The sequence below is a fragment of the Stegastes partitus genome, unplaced genomic scaffold (assembly GCF_000690725.1).
Source record: "Stegastes partitus isolate 25-593 unplaced genomic scaffold, Stegastes_partitus-1.0.2 Scaffold1281, whole genome shotgun sequence".
Taxonomy (NCBI): domain Eukaryota; kingdom Metazoa; phylum Chordata; class Actinopteri; family Pomacentridae; genus Stegastes; species Stegastes partitus.
This window is the reverse complement of record NW_007579012.1, coordinates 14,296-31,945: the sequence shown is the minus strand read 5'-3', so window position 1 is coordinate 31,945 and position 17,650 is coordinate 14,296. Positions and strand designations below refer to the sequence as shown.

Below are 17,650 nucleotides of genomic sequence, written 5' to 3'. Positions count from 1 at the left end.
ATATTTCTGGAAAAAACGTATTTTATTTGTATAGTAAAAATTTTATATTTTTATAATTATTAAAATATTTAATAAATGTAAGTGTACTATTTCAATAAAACATTGACATCGGTTCTTTCATAATTTCAAAACCCATTTTTCTGTCCTTTTTTCTACGTATTTGTAGCAGTAATGAGCCATGTTTGCTACAGCTCTACCACTCCGCCTGTTTCACCACTGACAGCAGAGCTAAGCTAGGCTAGGCTAGGCTAGGCTACTGTCGGTTAGGCAAGGCTTGGCTAGGCTAAGCTAGGCTAGGCTAGGCTAGCAGGATGTTCGGTAGGTGTGCCGAGCAGCGTGTGTCAGACATCGTCAGGAGTTCCGCCCACTGTCCTGCTCTCTGTGCTCAGCTCTCTGCTGCTTCTCAGCTCGCAGCTCCTGCGTTCTTCAAAGGTAAGAGAAACCTTTTCAGGTCACATTTAGCTTTAAATTAAAAAAAACCGAGCTAATCTGCCATTTTGTTTTCTTTAACTGTTTGTGTTTGCAGCTTTCTGCCTGAGTAAAAAAAAAAAAAAAGTTCGCGAAGTCCGTTTCTGATTTATGCTGTGGTCGACACAGTAAAAAGGCGTTAAGAGTATTTAGTAAAGTATTCAGTATTCATTATAGTATTCAGTAAAGTTGTGTAGCAATTGTGTTTAACGTCGAATTACTTTCATTTGAGTTTAAGTTTTGCTTTTGCTATGAACCAGTGTTGTTACAGTTAAGTTTCTCTGCTGAACTGCAGCCTGGCGGGCAGAAAACTCAATGAGTCTCCTCCCTTCTCTGTATCTCCATGCTGCTTCATCGATCTGTGTGTCCGTCTATCTGTCTATCTGTCTCTCTGTGTGTCCATCATGTGTCTGTCTGTCTCTCTGCAGATGTCTTTGAGTGAGAAAAGCGACGCGGAGCTCAGCAGCTTGCTGACTGAATATGGCATCAAACATGGACCCATTGTTGGTATGAAAGACACTCAGTAAACTTTTCTCTGCACATTTGCATTCAGTCATCTGCAACAACATCAATTAAATGTCAAATAATTCTAAATCCTATCACCTCTCAGTGTATACAGTAGGCATATCTAACAGTAGGTGTGACTGCATCTGCTGTTTTGTACTATTTAAAAGCACCAGAGTCAGTCCTACTCAGCTGGACGACACCAGGTTTCTGTTGAGATGCTCTCTCCTTCTTAAAAGAGGGGTTGCGTTGCGCTACCTTCTCTTTAAAATACCACAGACCTGTTCTAGCACATATTTTACTGAGACCTTATAGAGGTGACACACAGCAGAAGGGATTACACCTCGATGCAATTTTCCTTTAATGTCAAACTTGAGGTATGCACTTGTATGTTTAATCTAAAAATACAGTAAGTATTCATATATATAAGCCTACATTTTAACAGGCATTACACCTGAATAAGATAAATAACATTCAGCCATTGATTTGGTTATTTGAACATTCCTCGTGTCAGTAATCTTCATCGTGTGTTTTTGTTAAAATACTGAAGCAGTGTTGGTGTGTTTGTGTGAACACAGGCTCCACTCGGAAGCTGTATGAGAACAAGCTTGAGAAGGCCATGGAGGAGGCTCCAGTGAAGCCATCTTCTGACAAGACGTACTACAGAGAGGAAGGTACGGCGTTCTGCAGGCTGCTAACACTGTGTTCATACTTAGACTGATATCTCTAATGTACATTTATAGGTCAATATTAGGAAAACTTAAAACAAAAAAAAGAAAATATAGAGTCTTTGGCTTATAGCTTGACACTTGACTTGACAAGATGACAGTTCTTCAGTGGCTGCAAGCGGCTCGGTGGTTAGCACCATCACCTCGCAGATAGAAGGTGAGGACACCCGGGATCTTTCTGCGTGGAGTCTCCATGTTCTCCCCGTGCAGCATGGGTTCTCTCTGGGTTCTCCGGCTTCCTCCCACACAGTCCAAAAACATGTTGAGGTTAATTGGTGATTGTAAATTGTCCGTAGGTGTGAATGTGAGTGTGCTTGGTTGTCTGTCTCTAAGTGTAGCCCTGTGATAGACTGGTGACCTGTCCAGGTGAACCTGCCTTCACCCTGAGTCAGCTGGAATAGACTCCAGCCCCCCATGACCCTCGTGAGGATTAAGAGGTGTATAGATGATGGATGGATGGACTTCTCCAAAAACCCGAGAAATTGTGCTCCAATACATTCAATTTAAATATATTCCATTTACTGTCACAGAGGAGTTAAAGCAGAAAATCTGTAATCTGAGAATTTAAATCAAAATCAAATCAGATAAAATTTATCTATACAGAACGTTGACCAAAATGCTGAACCTGTTATCAGACAAGCAGCCGGAAAAAAAACCTAAGATAAGATAAAACTACTAAAATACGAGACTTTTTTCATTTTTTACAGTAAAAAGTGCCTAACCTGTTTAATTAAAATATCACATAGTCTGCAGTGTATTTAATTAGTTGTCTTTGACTGAGGTGCTGCTGCCCTCTTCCTCTTCACTAGAAAAGCTGATCCTAACACAGCCACAAACTTCCTCACTGGGAGTTTTCCTTCTACGATATCTTAGTTTATAGATTGTTGGTTTATGTGAAGGGGTTAAAATGTGCTGATGTGTTTTTGTTGTTTCTTGCAGAGGAGGAGGTTACCTACATCACATACCACAGTCCGGTGAGTCCTGATTGTCTGCTTGTCCCTCTTCCACTCTTTTAATCATCTCACTAACACACCTACTTTCATTGTGACAGGTTCAACAGGAGGCCTACACCAACGTGTGAGTAAAGTTTAACACACACTCAAGGCATGTGAAAGACTTTAATGCAAGATAATTGTAGTTACCAGATGAACCTGTTAAATAGCAAAACCACAGGTTACAAACATTCCATGACAACAGCTGCACTCCAAGTCAAACTCAAGTAAAAGTACAGTAATGAAATCAAATCAGGTTTATTGTCATTTTGCTGAATATACAACAGCAGTACAAACAAGATGAGAGAGCGTTTCTTCAGGATCCAAAAACTAAAAGCAATTTAAAGTGTTTGCATATCTGGATCAGCAGTTCAGCTTTCTGACAGCTGGTGGAATGAAGCTGTTGATCAGTCTGGAGGTTCTTCCTTTAACGCTCCGGAGACATTTGCAGCAGTTCAAACAGTTTATGGAGAGGGTGTGAGGAGTCCTGCTCCTGCAGCAGCTCTGGAGAAATTCAGAGCGAGCTGTCTGTCTGTCTGTCTGCATCCCCTCCAGCTGTATGTCCATCTGGGATGCTGTCATGGAGCCATGTTTCTGTTAAAGCAAACACACAGCAGTCCCTCCACTCTCTGTGGGTTTCTCTCAGCAAACGTCCAGCTTGTTGTGGAGGGAGCGGACATTGGAGAGTAGGAGGACGGTCCTGCTGGTCTGGAGGGGTTAGCCTTTAGCCTAGCATGGATCCCAGCCCCTTCCTCCTCCTTTGTTTACGTTCGTACCGCTTCCTTCTCTCTCGGGTAACTGCCGGCGTAGTGTCAGATCGGACTCCGTGTTGGTGTCGTATGTCCACATCACAACCGATCACCACAATTTAAGCGCCGTTCACTGTCCTGATGTTCAGCAAAGTCTCTCGGCTGTAAGTTTTGCGGAATGAACGTCTGGGATAGACAAGACGCTCAAAACGTTCACTCTCGCTGTCTCCTGAAGGGGCCGCTGCATTATAACGAGATACTGATCCGTTTTTGTTTTGTTTGTTTGTTAAAAGTGGCAGTCCAGCGTTTCCATATATCTAAGATGTTTTTACCTTGATCGTTTTTTTTTAAGTCCACTTGAAGTTGATTTGTTTTTTATTACTCTTCATACATCTTTTGACTTCAGTTTCTGCAAACTAATGTGTAACTACACATAAATGTCGTGTAAAAAGTGCAAATTTCACCCTGAAGTGTAGTGAACCAGAAGTACATCATATCATAATGTGAAATTCCTCAAGTAAAGATCAAATACACTTTTCAACATGTGAAATAAACAGAGCATTGACAGCAGCATTGGTTACTATGAATGTGTTTGACTGAATTGTAGATATATTTAAAGAAAAAGTTTTCCTCCACTCAGGCTGAAACGAAGAGGCAACGCTGAGCCAGACGAAGACGAAGAAGATGAAGAAGAAGACGAGGAATCATATCAAAATACTGAGTGAGTCTTTCCACATGAACTGGTGACACGTTTGAGCAAATTATGTCATTGCTGGATCTAAATAATATATTGATATTTTATTATTTATATCACCCTTTAGCTTTTTTTTCTTACACTGTGAACATATTCAAAGATGATGCCAAACAGAATTTCGTTGCACTTCTTGTACAATGACAACAAAGCTTCTTCTTAAATCTTCTCCTCCCTCTCGCTGTGTTTCAGGCCTCCTGTTCAGGTGACCTACAGAGCAGCCAATCACAGCGCAGTACGATCCAGCGGTCGGCCCGAACCCGTCAGGAGCACGTCAGGAGGAGGTCTGTGGAAGGCGATTCGGATGCTGCTGCTGTTGGCGGTGTTAGCGGCTGTTGGCTACTACGCCTACTGTCACGTGATGAACAGTAACGAGAACCCTTCCAGCATTGAGTGAGCAGATTTCTTGTCTGTTGAGAACCGGCTGATTGGATTTTCCTCTAGTACCATTGTTTACAGTTTTCTCAGTATCTATAACCAACCGTTCATCCAAACTACTTCAGGCTGCTGGACTTATGTTGTGTTGGTTTATCAATGCTAAAATTCAAACTCAGATTGTTGGGCATAACGTGAGAGACGAGATTAACACAAACCCCATCTCTACAGTTATTTGTCTCTTAGTTGATGAATCTAACAACAAATCTGTGACTTACTTTTAAGATAATTTTTATTTCTCAATTGCTGCACAACTGATTCACTCAAAATAAAAATCTAAAATTTGTCTGAATACGGTTCAATATTTTACTCAGTCATGATCGTCTGATTTCCACGTCCCTGCTGTTAATATTATTACCTTGTTGTTAATCCTCTCAGATGCCTGATCAGAAAAATAGTGGACCTCAAATTCAAAATGGATTAATTTAAACAGCATCAAACCCAAAGTAGGGAATCAGTATTTTACCTTGAATACTTCACCCAAACTTGTGGATCCACTTAATATGCAGTTAAAATAAATGCTGGAAAATGTGTTTTTGGAACAATGTGGAGCAAACAAGTTAACGGAAATGTTAATTTTCTGTTTCATATACGGACATTAAGGTAAAAAAATCTATATGTAACGACAGGATAGCAACATGAGATGACACACGATGTGATGTTACACTCACATAACGCCGACGGTGCAGAATTTTCTTTGTACACGTCGGTGAAAGAATGAAGAAACATGTAGAATATCAGTTTTACGAGATTATCCAAACCGCCTGCATCTGACAGTAAACAGGACGCATCAGTCCGTCTCAACAAAAAGCTCTGGGATTCCTTCTGCAGCAGGTCGATCCAGTTTACAGTCGTAACAGAGCACCACGCTGTTGACCTCTGTGTGAAATACTTCCACCTTCACTAGTTTTTCAGCTGCAGCGTTCCGTGCTTTTACTGGATGTTGCCAAGTTTGAAGAAGACTGGATGAACGGTTATTGAGAGAAACGAACACATGTTGAGATTCTTTCATGTACTGGTTAGATGTCAGGGACTTTTTTTTTCCATTCCAACGCTTCTCCATTAATGTTTTAGTGGAGCTTTCCTCAGTCCAGTACACAGTTTGACCACTGTGGACCCTAGAAACACTCGGGTATGACAGTAATATGACAATCAGTAAAGCTTTAAATGCTGCCAATTTTCTATATTTCTTAGCGTCACCAAATCCTATCAAATGACCAAAAAAAGATGCGATTATACGTTTATGCAAAGCCTTATATGTGTTATTATTCTGTGCCAAAGAGTTGCATTTCTGCCCAGATAGAAATAAAAGTGACACATCGGTGAGCTTCAGTGCTGCACTGGGTTACACGGACATGTGCGCTAGTTTATTTGGACTTTATTTAGAACCATGCTGCTGCCATAAACTGTGTATAAAAGATGGATGTAGCCGCTGAGGTGTTGAAACAAGCTGTTACTGCAGCAATGTGTCAATGTCAAGGATGCTTCATCGTCTGTTTTGCTGTAAATGGGATCATAATTTACAAAATTAGCATGATTCTGTGAACAGAAAGTCTAAAAACTAGCAACTGAGACCATAAACTCTTCAGGAAAATCTTTACTGAGGTAACAAATCAAGTGGAAAGTTGGGTTATTTTATATACGATCAGTCTTGTTTTTGCTACCAGAGGAGTCGCCCCCTGCTGGATGATAGAGATAATGCCGATTTGCTTTCACTTTTGAGACCCCAAAGCTACATCTGTTTTCTATTTCTTACATACGGTCCATGGCTGCTGCTCCAAATACCTGCGCTTTAATGTAAATGTGCTGCTTGTGATTGCGAAAAACTGCATGGCCCAGTTGTTTCAGGAAATTGCTGAGTCAGACCTCATTGAGACATAAAAACTAGTCATGCATTTGGTTCTTTAATAGGATTTTTTGATTAGAGTGGTGCTAGCTCTCTACTTTAATTCCTTTGCTTTCTTCCTTTAAAGTATTGCACTATGTTTTCAAGCCATTTTTTATTCTTTTTTATACAGCTTTTTCTTTCTGTAACATGTGATTTGTTCTCATTTGTGAGACGTGTACACGATAATGTCACATCGTACAAAAGACACAGGACTGCTGTTTATGTTTTCTAACAATATAATCAGGAGTTTGCAATAAATATACAACAAAACACAACACTGGAGACGAGAGAATTCATTAAGAATGCAGAAATGTTTATCTCAGTACAATAAGAGACATTAATTAGTTTATTCGGTCAAAGTATAAACCAGCTTTCCTACCAATCTAACATGTGAACTGGAAGTATTTAAAGTATTGTATTTACAAAATAGTACCTTTAAATTGACACAAAAAAAATGTGCAAATTCCGTGCTTGATTCGGCACTGCAAAAATGACAAGTCAGTGCACTACTGTACAGTCTGTAGGCATCTGTTTAGGAGAGGATAAGGCAGTGGTTTGGTATTTACAAGGAGGTTTTTGGTTGTCAGTCTTTGGTGGAGTTGTGGTCAGCGGTTGCTGAGGATGAGGTTCTGCTTGGCGGTCCTCTTCTGGAGCCGCAAGTGGTCGATTCATCGGTTAAAAGTTTGGTCCAGCTGGTGAATCTTTGTCCAGAGAAAATATATTTTGGACAAAGAGCTCATGAGAAGTTACAAAATAGTCCACTGTCACACCACAACCCTCCAGATTTGGTCTAAATGCCACCAGTTATGTTGAGGTCTTCGGGCAGAGGCACCACCTCAGGCTCCGGTATCGCCATCACAGTTGCCGCTGACCTACTGCCAAGAAAAAACCGAGAACGGGAGTTTAAAATGGCGAGAAGCCACAGTGTTAGTGCTGAACGTGTGTTCTGTCAAGGCCAACCTGAGATGTTGGCCTTCGAATCCGAGCGCCGTGATGAAGATGTTGATGAGGACGGTGAAAAAAACGAAGACCGTCGCGACGTTGTTCATCCAGTTCAGCTTGGAGTGTTTCCTCACGTCGTTCAGATCGTACTTCACTGTCGGCACAGATTTATGGAACGGCAAAAAACAAATTAGAAACATGAAACGTTGGTGTGCAGAAGAAACAGAAAGACTTAAAGAGTAGGAACTTTTAGAATGAATTCTGGATGACAGAAAATGTTCACAAATCAACCAAGAATCGACTGAAACAGAGGAATGAATGAAGATGTGATTTTCTGCTGCTTTTGTCTTTCTGTAGATTTGAGATGGATTCCCATTTAAATCAGTAAAGGATGGAAATGATGCAATTGTATTATACGGTCATGGCTAACTGGACACGGATTACTTATTATCCACAGCAAAAGTAGTATCCTTTAAGACTATGCAAAGTCCAGAGCCTGTACATGTCCATGCACAGGTGGTAAAAGTCGGGAATAAAAGTTGTACGAGGCCCAGTACTAGTAAAGGCTCCTGAACAGGAAGTTACCCATAATCCAGCTGTGGTTACACGAGCACTACATGAGCAATGATTTAGCATTTAACAAGGAATGTTCATTAAAATGTGGAAACAAGTAGTATTTTGTGTGCCCAGTGTCGTGAAACGTGGCCTATGTAGTTGTTCTTCTCCGTCTGTTGCCACTGTTGAGCTTTGTGCCTATGAGTTTATTCTGCAATAAAATATATTTACTTATATTTTGAGGATAGACTCCAGCCCCCCACGACCCTGGTGAGGATGAAGCGGTGTATAGATGATGGATGGATCAATATCGTGAGAACACTGAGAGACCACCTCAGTTTTCACACTTCAGGCTGTAAAGTTAGCTTAATTAGCAGCATGCTAAATGGGGAAATACGTGGCATAGTCTGATCATAACAGCTTTAAACAACGTGTAAATCTCACTAATTAGTTATTTCTGCTGGAAGTCCAACAGAAAAACAAAAAATGAATATTTAGCACAACCCACATGTATACTGCTGATCTCCACTAGCTTCATATTTAGCTTTCAGACATGACAGTGGTTTTCTCATCTAACTCTTGTCAACAAAAACAAATGAGCACATCTTTAGTTAAAAATGCTGCTTGATTTTGGCCACATTTTAGCCAGTTACCCAATTTTTAATTTCTGCCATGATTCTGCAGCTTTAGATGCATTTGTCTGACTGTTTGGAGGGAAACACCCAAGAGTGCAGCTTGTTTTCCCACTGAGGGATGTACTGTGACGCCCGTTAAACACAGCAAGGCTCCAGAAAACCTAAAACTCCAATCGGAGATGATGGATATCATGTCGGTGGTTATAAACTTTAATTGTCAACCAGGTTTTCTTCATCAGGCTTTGAGCGTGCTCCTAAAGCATCATTGACTTACAGGTTGTTATAGTGAAGAGTTTAAACATAACATTCAAGAGTCATTGATGTCTGAGACTGTCTCATAATGAAAGACGTGTGGAAATCCTCTTAGTTTCCGGCCAAATTAAAGAGAAACTACTGGTATTTCTTGAACATTCTCTGTGAGAAATACAAACAGATGAATTCATTTTCTAATCTGTGTTCTATTAGCTGCAACACTAGAGGTGTAAACAGATTTGGAAGCAAATTAGGACCAAACATAAAAGAACATTTATGCGTTTTTGGCACCACTAACTGAATGCATCAACGTTCCCGTGACAAATCTACGCATACAGTTTGCCTTCTGTAACTGTGTGGCTTTGTTCAGTGGTGATGCTGTTGTACAGCTCTGCAGGTTTGCAGATAAAACCTCAGCTGAGAATCTGTGATGCTCATAGAGAACGTCGTCATGAAAGCTGTTTGCAGCTGTTTTAAATCCTCTAAACAGAACCTCCTCTGGAGCAGGTTAGCTGTGCAGCATCAGTTACCATGGCAATCTAATAGGTTAAAAAAGAGCCACTTGACATTAAAAGTTCTGGTTTAAGGCTTAATGTACCTGCTGAACCACCACCCTGGCTTCACAGTAAACCCTTCTGTTGTTAAAGATCTAAAGTATGTGTTTAAAGAGTCACAACGATGGTAAAGGAGGAAACGATGCAACATTCAGTCACTTGCCGATGAAGACGAGCAGCAGCCCCACGATGACCTGAAGAGTGATGGACACAGACAGCAGGACGAGGAGGGGGATGTAGAACCGGTACTGAGGCCCGACGTAGATGACGGTCTTCAGCTGGGACGAGTTGGCCATCAGCAGGGCCACGTCCAGCATGCTCTGGGCTGCGCTCTTCTTCGTGGCGTAGTGGTTGATGTTGATGGAGCGATATTTTTTGCCGCTTTGGGCCTGCAAGAGAACAAAGTAGAGGTAAGTACTGATAAGATAAAGGTTTGTTAATCCCAAAGGATATTCTTTGATCAGATATTGCTCAGAAAAAAACAGAAGAGATGAGAAATGCAGTGCCTGAAAGTAGAAAATATAAGGATGATACAGTACTGAAATACAGTAAGTGAGCTAGAATAGAATAATAAAAAGTAATGCTGGCAGTTATACTGAGCTAATAAGTAATGTCACACACAGAGGTAATAGTGCACATAGTGTTGATGTTATAGTTTTGATCATTCCTGCAGAAAGGGGCGAAGCTATACAGTCTAGAAGTGCCACTGAGTAGGTGAATTGGTTCTGTTCTGTACAACTCTCCTTTGTTCTCCTTCACATGTCTGACGGCTCCGTACATGCCTCCCTGCGTCACTATGGTGTTGCCCAAACACAGTCGTGTGTTTTGTGATTTGTCTTCAGGTGTGGCAGTGAGAGCAGAGACGGGGAGTGTCAGAGCGATGATTCACCAGAGAGGCAACAAGACACGACATGCTGCAGGGCTTTCAGCTCTTCTAGGCGCTTTTTTTTTTCTTTTTTTTTTAAACATGAACTAATGCATTCATGTGCACAAGGAAGCTGGAACTGGCTCTGTGTCTGAGGGGAAACCCAGGAGTGGACAAACTGTTCTTTTTGGTAAAAAGAAAAATCCTCCTTGTCACAACCTTTAACTCAGACTGAGAAAAAGTTACTGGTTCACCCTTTGAAATCCAAAAACTGACAGCGCGTTTGACATGCATGTTATCTTTTTTCTTTATTTTTAAAGTTTTGTTCTGGCCTTCAGTTGAGAGAAAGACAGGAAAGTGAGGGAGCAGAATGGAGGAAGGACCTGCGGAGAAGCACCATGAGCAGGATACGAACTCATGACCTCTGTGTCGGGGATTACAGCCCCTGTACATGGGAGGCCAGCTCAACCAGGTGAGCTACAGCGGCAGCCCAATAATACACCTTTTAATGACAGTCAGTAAAAACAGAAAGAATTGTTCATAATTGCAACTTTCCGACTGAACTTTACAAACTAATCGTGTGAATTATGTTGTTAAAATGACCTAAATCTGAGCTTAAAATAATAATTTTTATCAAAACCACGTCATTTAAATACTCAACATCAATAAATTGTTTGCTCTAACCAGATTCTTTAAAAAACAAAAAATGTTTCCCATCTCTGCACAACTGAAAAGCTGTTGATGACTCAAGTAACAATCACTTGGCAAACATTCAGGGACTATTTGGCTGAACTGCAGGCTGTGTTTACACAGAGCAGAGAGGAAACTGTGAGTAGTACGATGTGTAGGTAAGTAGTAAAATATCTACAGCATGTGGAGCTGCCGTGTTTTGGTTTTTTTCCTCTGTTGGTTGCATCTGTGGGCATTTTAAAAATGTTGTACATGTTTAGTCTTAATTTTGTAAAGTAATAAAATAAAGTCAGCTTTCACTTTCTTTCTTTCTTTCTTTCTTTCTTTCTTTCTTTCCTTTCCTTTTTTTTTTTTTTGGAATTTATGCCATTATAACTTTGCTATTCTGCACAACTAAACAGTTCTCTCTGTTTCTAGTCATGGTTGTGCCGTTTCAATAGAGGTGCAGGACGTCATATTGCAGAAAAATGAGCCCACAGTGAGTAAAGACGTGCTGCGTTGAGATGGTTCAAACCCATCAGTGGCGTTTAGTCTGGGCTTTGCTCCGTCCTGTAGCTCAGGTCGGTGAGAGGTCACACCTGGGTGAAACTCTGACTGAGTCACAAAGCCTTCGTTCATCCCTACACACAGCAGACATGAAAGAAAGATGCAAATATCACACTGGGTTGCGTCACCAATGACGCCCCAGTAAAGAGACTGGGAGCAGTGGTTTCCAAACTGTGGGTCGAGACCCAAACAAGAGGTCACAAGAACAAAGCTTACTACTTTCTCTTTCACCTTTAGTTCTTTAAAGAGCTTTTTTACTGTAGATATTTTGACTTAAATGAAGGGCAGAATCCTCAGAATAAGAACAACAGTCAGTGAGATCCTGGGGAACATTTTTAATGTTATCAGTGTCTTGTTTTTTTTTTTTTTTCAGTTATTCAAAGAAAACAAGGGGAAAAGAATTACTCAGGTCAAACTGGTCTCCACTAGTAAACACTAGGTAGCTTTGAAGGTCCACACGATACAATCAGTTGTGAGCCACTGCTTTAGAGCACCAGTGGGACTGATTGTTGCGTCAAAGAAAAACTGGACTACAAGATAGCACCTTATTCATTCAGATGAAAGCTGTTCAAAAAGTTTCCCTTCACTGAGGTACCCAGATGATCTGCACACTTCCACAGTTTTGGCCCTGAGAGCATCATCATCATTAGCGGCCTTCATCGAGCCCACGTTCGACCACTGGGCTTAAGTTAAATAATCAAACAGCTCCTTAAAACTCTCCAAATGTTACTGAACTAAATGAATCCAACTATAGCAAAGACGAGTCTTTTCAGAGTTATGTAACACTCATTCAAATCTATTCACTGCTCTAGTGCTGCTCCTTTTCCCATGACTGGGTGAATACATACTTCAGGTGCAGTTGCTAATAAAACAACAACAAAAACACCTATTGCATTATGTTTATTTATATATGTGTATTAGATATATTATTCCTCTGCCTCACCAAGGTAGAACTGAGATTAAAACTTCTGAATTTCTATGTTTGTCTGTCTGTTACACAAAAACTACAGGACCAAAATTCCTGAAACTCATCAGCGAGGTACAGCAGGGACACAGAGGGAACCCGCTCCAGTCTGACATGGATCAAGACTACTTTGTCAATCCTTTAATGTCAAGCAAATTCTTGGCATTTTTCAAACTTTTGCTCATTCTGGGCTCATTTTTCACTGCAATGTAAAGTCCTTCACCTCTGTGGAAACAACGCAGCCATGACTGGAAGTAGAGAGAACCCAGAAATGTCTTTTGTGACGTGGGACTGTGGTATAATGCCACAAATGATAGAAAAAGAAAATTTGAATTTCTTTTCTGTTTATTATACAAAAAAAAGTTGGAATTAAGATGTGACGTGCCACCATCCAAGTACCCACAGGTGTTACCAAGACTGCAAGAAGAAATGCACCTCTACATCCGACAGATTTTTCTCTCCTCACACTTTTTATTTGTTCACAAGTTGCCACCTCTCTGCTGTCTGTAAACACAACCTGCAGCTCAGTTGAAAAGTCCCTGAATTTGGTCACAGCTGAAGCTTCTGAGTTGGGCAGAACTTTTTAGTTCTTTACTGAATCTGTTCTTTGCAGATGGTTTATTTTTGGTGAATTTGTAAATGAGACGCGTAGAGCAAAATAAATTTAAACTGCACTTCACCAATGAGTAGTTCAAGGGCCGTCGAAATGTTAAAATCTGGGTGATTTTCTATAAGATAAAATGCCTTTCAGCCCTTCTGGCAGGTCTTTGGGTTCAGAAGGTTAACAGTGTTACGATGATAAGATCTGTGTTGGCCTCTTGTTTACTTTGTACTGCACCCAAACCCTGACTTAAGGAAATGAATGTAAATGACGTCCAGCTATTACCAGTCATGGTAACCTGCTATATTATTTACATCATTTAGGTTAGCATCTTATGGTAACAGTCACATTTCTACAGGACATGCAATACTTAGATGAACAACAGTAACATTGACTGTATTCATCCTGTAAAATCAAAAGGTTTATGTTTCCTCCAGTATCCTCTAACAGTAAGTAATGAAAGAATAAATGCTGTGTAAACTCATCAGCATCAGTCGTTATCACTATACTGTGGCTGCTTCATCTGAACCTCTAGATCCAGATGTTCATCAGCATGTCTGAAGCCTTAAGCTGCCATAAATAACTAATCATTCAGCCAGTTGAGACACTAAATCTCAGATGTGTGAATGTGCTGCTCACCTCGGCGTCGGCCAGTTTGTTCAGAGCGACGGCCTCTGCGTGCTCCATTCTCCTTTCTTTGATAATCTCTCAGGAAACTGTCCTGCTGCTGCGCTGTGGATTCTCTGAGCTCACTGCTGTAACAGAGAGAGTTTTGGGTGTAGACAGGATGAACAAGTCCGACAGCTCCTCCAGTTACAGAGACCCTCCCACTCCTCCACTGCCTCCTTGTAACTGCTCACTTCGTACGCCATTCATAAAGCATGAGCCTCTTTCACTGCTTCCTCGGGCCTCTTTGAATCCGTGTTGCTGCTCACAGTGTTGTTAAGAGTAAAGATTAAATGTACTTAAGGTAAAACCCTGTTCTAAAAGAGGAAACTTGTGAAAGCATCTTCAACATTTTAACAGAAAATGTACACATCAGACTACAAAAAAAGAAAAAAATAATGTAATAAAATATGAGACATGAATTTTATCACTATGTGTCTGATGACTTAAGAAGCATCTTACATTTATCTTTTATCAGAAAAAAAACTGATTAAAAAGGCAACTGTTAGCTGAGGACTTCACAAGCATTCATTTTTAAACAAATACTTGTATTCTAATGAACAATCGTACAAGTTGTCGTTCAGTTTTTCCAAACTTATGCGTGTGTGTGGGTGTCAAAGATAAGTTAAAAGTTTAAAAGACCAAAGTAAAAACATAACAAAAGAGAGTTCAATGCAACATGTAAATATTCTTTAGTATTCGTCATTACTATTCTTTCTGGAAAGTTTTTTCCACAGAGATCTAAAAGAGAGTAACGTTAAATGTGCCCTACAGAACATATTATTCACTTTGATCTTTAACTTCTGGCAAGAGGTCAGTCATTACATTTATCTCTTAGTATGTCAACTCTGACTTTTCCCTTTGTTAAAAGTATTGTATGTATTATTTGTTTTTTTTACTAAACATCCCTCCACTAAAGCCAGTAACTATGATGTCGTTGATATTTTTTCAACAGTATCTAAATGAATATCTTTATCAGTTAACATTCTAGAGACACAAACCTTTAATTTTAGTTTTTGACAATGAAGTCAGACAATACAGTGTTGTGAAAAAATAAGTACATACCACAGAGATTGTTGATATATTTACTGAACAAAAAGATAAACCAAGCTTGTAATATTTTATTAAATTCTATTAATTCCATTCCTTTTTACAAATGAGAAAAAGTGTCTGTTGTTCCAACAGCAACACGTAGTGGACATCAGCAAACAGCCAAGTATGAACCATATTGGAAGTGAAGGACTTAGTGAAGTCGGTGGACATTTTAGGGAAAAGGATCACATTGTTGGACACGTTCATCCAGAGTTTGTCATCTGTGGCATTGTGTCATTTGAATAAAGCTGCATTTTAAAATAATCTAAGGAGTGTCTGTATGGGGATAACACTTTCTGATCATTGTCCTTTAAAGCCACACCTGTCTAGGATGTGGATTAACTCAGTGGTTAAGAATTTGTCACGATTCTAACAGCTTAAAAAACTTTTTAGGGAAAATTGTCCTTTTTTTAACCAAAACAATATAAACTTGATTGTTTTTATATTTTCTCTAAATCAGAAAATAAGTCAATTTTGATGCTGCGTTTATATTTTTGTTCAGTGTATTTGAAATAGTAAAATATTTGATCCGCTTCTGACAAGCTTTTAGCTAGCGGAAGTTCAGCACTACTTCCGGGTCGGACTCTTTCCTCTGCTACACAACATGGCGGCCTCCTTCAACCTGCAGTGCTCGGTGCTCCGCAGGGCGCTGACAGGAGCTTTCTACCTCCACAACCGGACACCGGGGGCTCCTGCCGCCGTCACCGGGCTCCGGTTTGTTGGTAAAGCGGCTTCAGAAGAGAAGAAAGCGGCGATAATAGAGTCCACGGAGGAATACAAGTTCGTAGAGCGGCTCATCCCGCCCTCACGGATCCCGACTCCGCCTAAACACGACGGTGTCACCCCATCCGGCTGGACTCCTCCGGCGGACTCACCGCCGCCTCTGCCCTACATGATCCGTCGCTCCCGTATGCACAACGTCCCCGTTTACACCGACCTGGTCAGCGGAAGCCGCAAGATGACGCTGGTACGGAAGGTGGAGGGAGACATCTGGGCCCTGGAGAAGGACGTGAAGCAGCACCTGAAGGAGGTGACGGGGAAGGAGCTGCCCACACAGGTCAACGAGGTCACCATGACCCTGAAGGTCAAAGGTCACTTCGAGACGGAGCTGAAGGAGTGGCTGATCAGTAAAGGGTTCTGACTGAGGAGCTGAAGGAAGGACAGATGCTGACGCTCAACATCTGGAGACTTTCTCCTGCAGGATTCAAACACATGGACTTAGAGCGGCGGACTCCAGCTGCGTTAATGAACTCTGACAAGAGAGAGACTTTTATGTTAGACAGTTTATTTACCATTGTGTAATCAAGGTGACATTAAACCTACAAAATACAAACACAGCATAGAAATTGTCTTCTTTTGTGACTTAGATCCAAAACTGTTATTTCTGTTGTTTACTAGTTTCTGAGCAGTTCAACTGGTGACACATTGTTAAGCACTTAGTTCACCTTGAGTCAGGCGTAGCTTCAAAGGACAGTGATTAAATAGTGTATCCTGAACACAGACACTCCTTTGAGTAATGACTGTAAAGGTCCAGCCTAAAATGCAGCTTTATTTAAATGACATGATGACGAGAGAAAAATGGGAATGTCCACAACTTCTCTATTTGTCATCTAAGAAACAGTTTCAGACAGAACGGTGTGACTACCAACCTGTCACATGGTGCTTTAGAGGTCTGACAATTTAATCTTTTTCCTCAAATTGTCTGTCCACCTTACTGAGTCCTTCGGGAAGAGTCAGACTTTCTCCGCTCTATCTGTCCATGAGTATTTCCAGTAGAGTGCGTATTTGGTTGTTTCATAACGTTCTTTCTGTTTTAGGGATGCAGCGTTGGTAGTGTTGCCTTTAAATTGTATGACTTGGGTCAAACGTTTTGGGTTTCCTTCCACAAGCTTCTCACAGTAGTTTGATGAATTCTGGCCCATTCCTCCTGACAGAACTGGTGGAACTCAGTCAGGTTTGTTGGCCTCCTTGCTCCACAAATGTTCTCCAGGATTGAGATCAGGGCTTTGTGATGGCCACTCCAAAACACTGACTTTGTTGTCCTGAAGCCTCTTTGTAACTAATCTGGCGCTATGCTGAGGGCCATTGTCCATATGAAGACCCACTAGTGCCCAAGCTTTACCTTCCTGGCTGATGTCTTGAGATGTTGCTTCAATATTCTCACATCATGTTCTTACTTTATATATGCATATGATTATCTGAACAGATGAATGTGGAACCTTCAGGCATCTGGAAATTGTACCCAAGGATGAACTTGTGTTGTTCCAGTCTTCTTTTTTTTTTCTGTTGTCTTGTTTGTTTTGTTTTTCTTTTTTGTGTTGTCAGGAAGGGGTGTGTTTTGTTTGTGTTTTGCCTTACATCCCCTGGTGTGTTTTGTCTTCACTTAACTCTTGTCTCTTCACTTTTCCTTTGCTTCGCTTGCCATGCCATGATCTTCTGGTCTTTGCTTTCTCGATTGGATTGATGTTATTTTATTTTATGTTCTGTTTTTGCTTTGAGTGATGTAATAAATCTCTCTTTCTTCTTGTTTTTGGCTTTTGGAAATAGTGTTGGTGTTGGTAACTGACCTAAAAGAGGAAAAGTTTAGTCTGACATAATGTGAAGACAGTGAAAAAAAAAAGGTTTTGATGTCTTTTTAGACACTGTATGTAAACTTCTGGGTTCGACTGTATTTAAAGGGCCTGTTCTCTTCATCCATATTTTCTCAGCAGCACATCTATACCTGGGTGAAGCCTCAAACTATCTACAACAGACGGGCTATTTCCTGTAATGA

General features: G+C 40.7%; 3 protein-coding genes across 5 annotated transcripts; 2 read left to right on the top strand and 1 right to left on the bottom strand.

The window, feature by feature from the left end:
• Positions 1–359: 359 nt before the first annotated feature.
• On the top strand, positions 360–6,790 carry emd (emerin). Its single transcript, XM_008298095.1, has 7 exons — positions 360–432; positions 897–975; positions 1,551–1,646; positions 2,640–2,674; positions 2,752–2,777; positions 4,082–4,162; positions 4,385–6,790. Exons 2-7 carry the CDS (start codon positions 897–899, stop codon positions 4,587–4,589), a joined length of 522 nt encoding a protein of 173 aa, XP_008296317.1. The 5' UTR covers positions 360–432; the 3' UTR covers positions 4,590–6,790.
• Positions 6,791–6,807: 17 nt separating this feature from the next.
• Positions 6,808–17,107, bottom strand: LOC103369383 (ninjurin-1). Of its 3 annotated transcripts, XM_008298088.1 has the most exons (5): positions 17,097–17,107; positions 13,759–13,862; positions 9,617–9,842; positions 7,476–7,611; positions 6,808–7,390 (listed from the first exon to the last, which is right to left on the bottom strand). In XM_008298088.1, the coding sequence occupies exons 2-5, from the start codon at positions 13,804–13,806 to the stop codon at positions 7,306–7,308; spliced, it is 495 nt and encodes a 164-aa protein (XP_008296310.1). In that variant the 5' UTR covers positions 13,807–13,862; positions 17,097–17,107; the 3' UTR covers positions 6,808–7,305. The 3 variants fall into 3 exon arrangements, with proteins under 3 accessions (XP_008296310.1, XP_008296311.1, XP_008296309.1); XM_008298089.1 differs by lacking the exon at positions 17,097–17,107 and having other exon boundaries at positions 6,808–7,387; positions 13,759–13,902; XM_008298087.1 differs by lacking the exon at positions 17,097–17,107 and having other exon boundaries at positions 13,759–13,895.
• On the top strand, positions 15,434–16,217 carry mrpl49 (mitochondrial ribosomal protein L49). Its single transcript, XM_008298090.1, has one exon. It carries the CDS (start codon positions 15,482–15,484, stop codon positions 16,016–16,018), a length of 537 nt encoding a protein of 178 aa, XP_008296312.1. The 5' UTR covers positions 15,434–15,481; the 3' UTR covers positions 16,019–16,217.
• Positions 17,108–17,650: the final 543 nt, after the last annotated feature.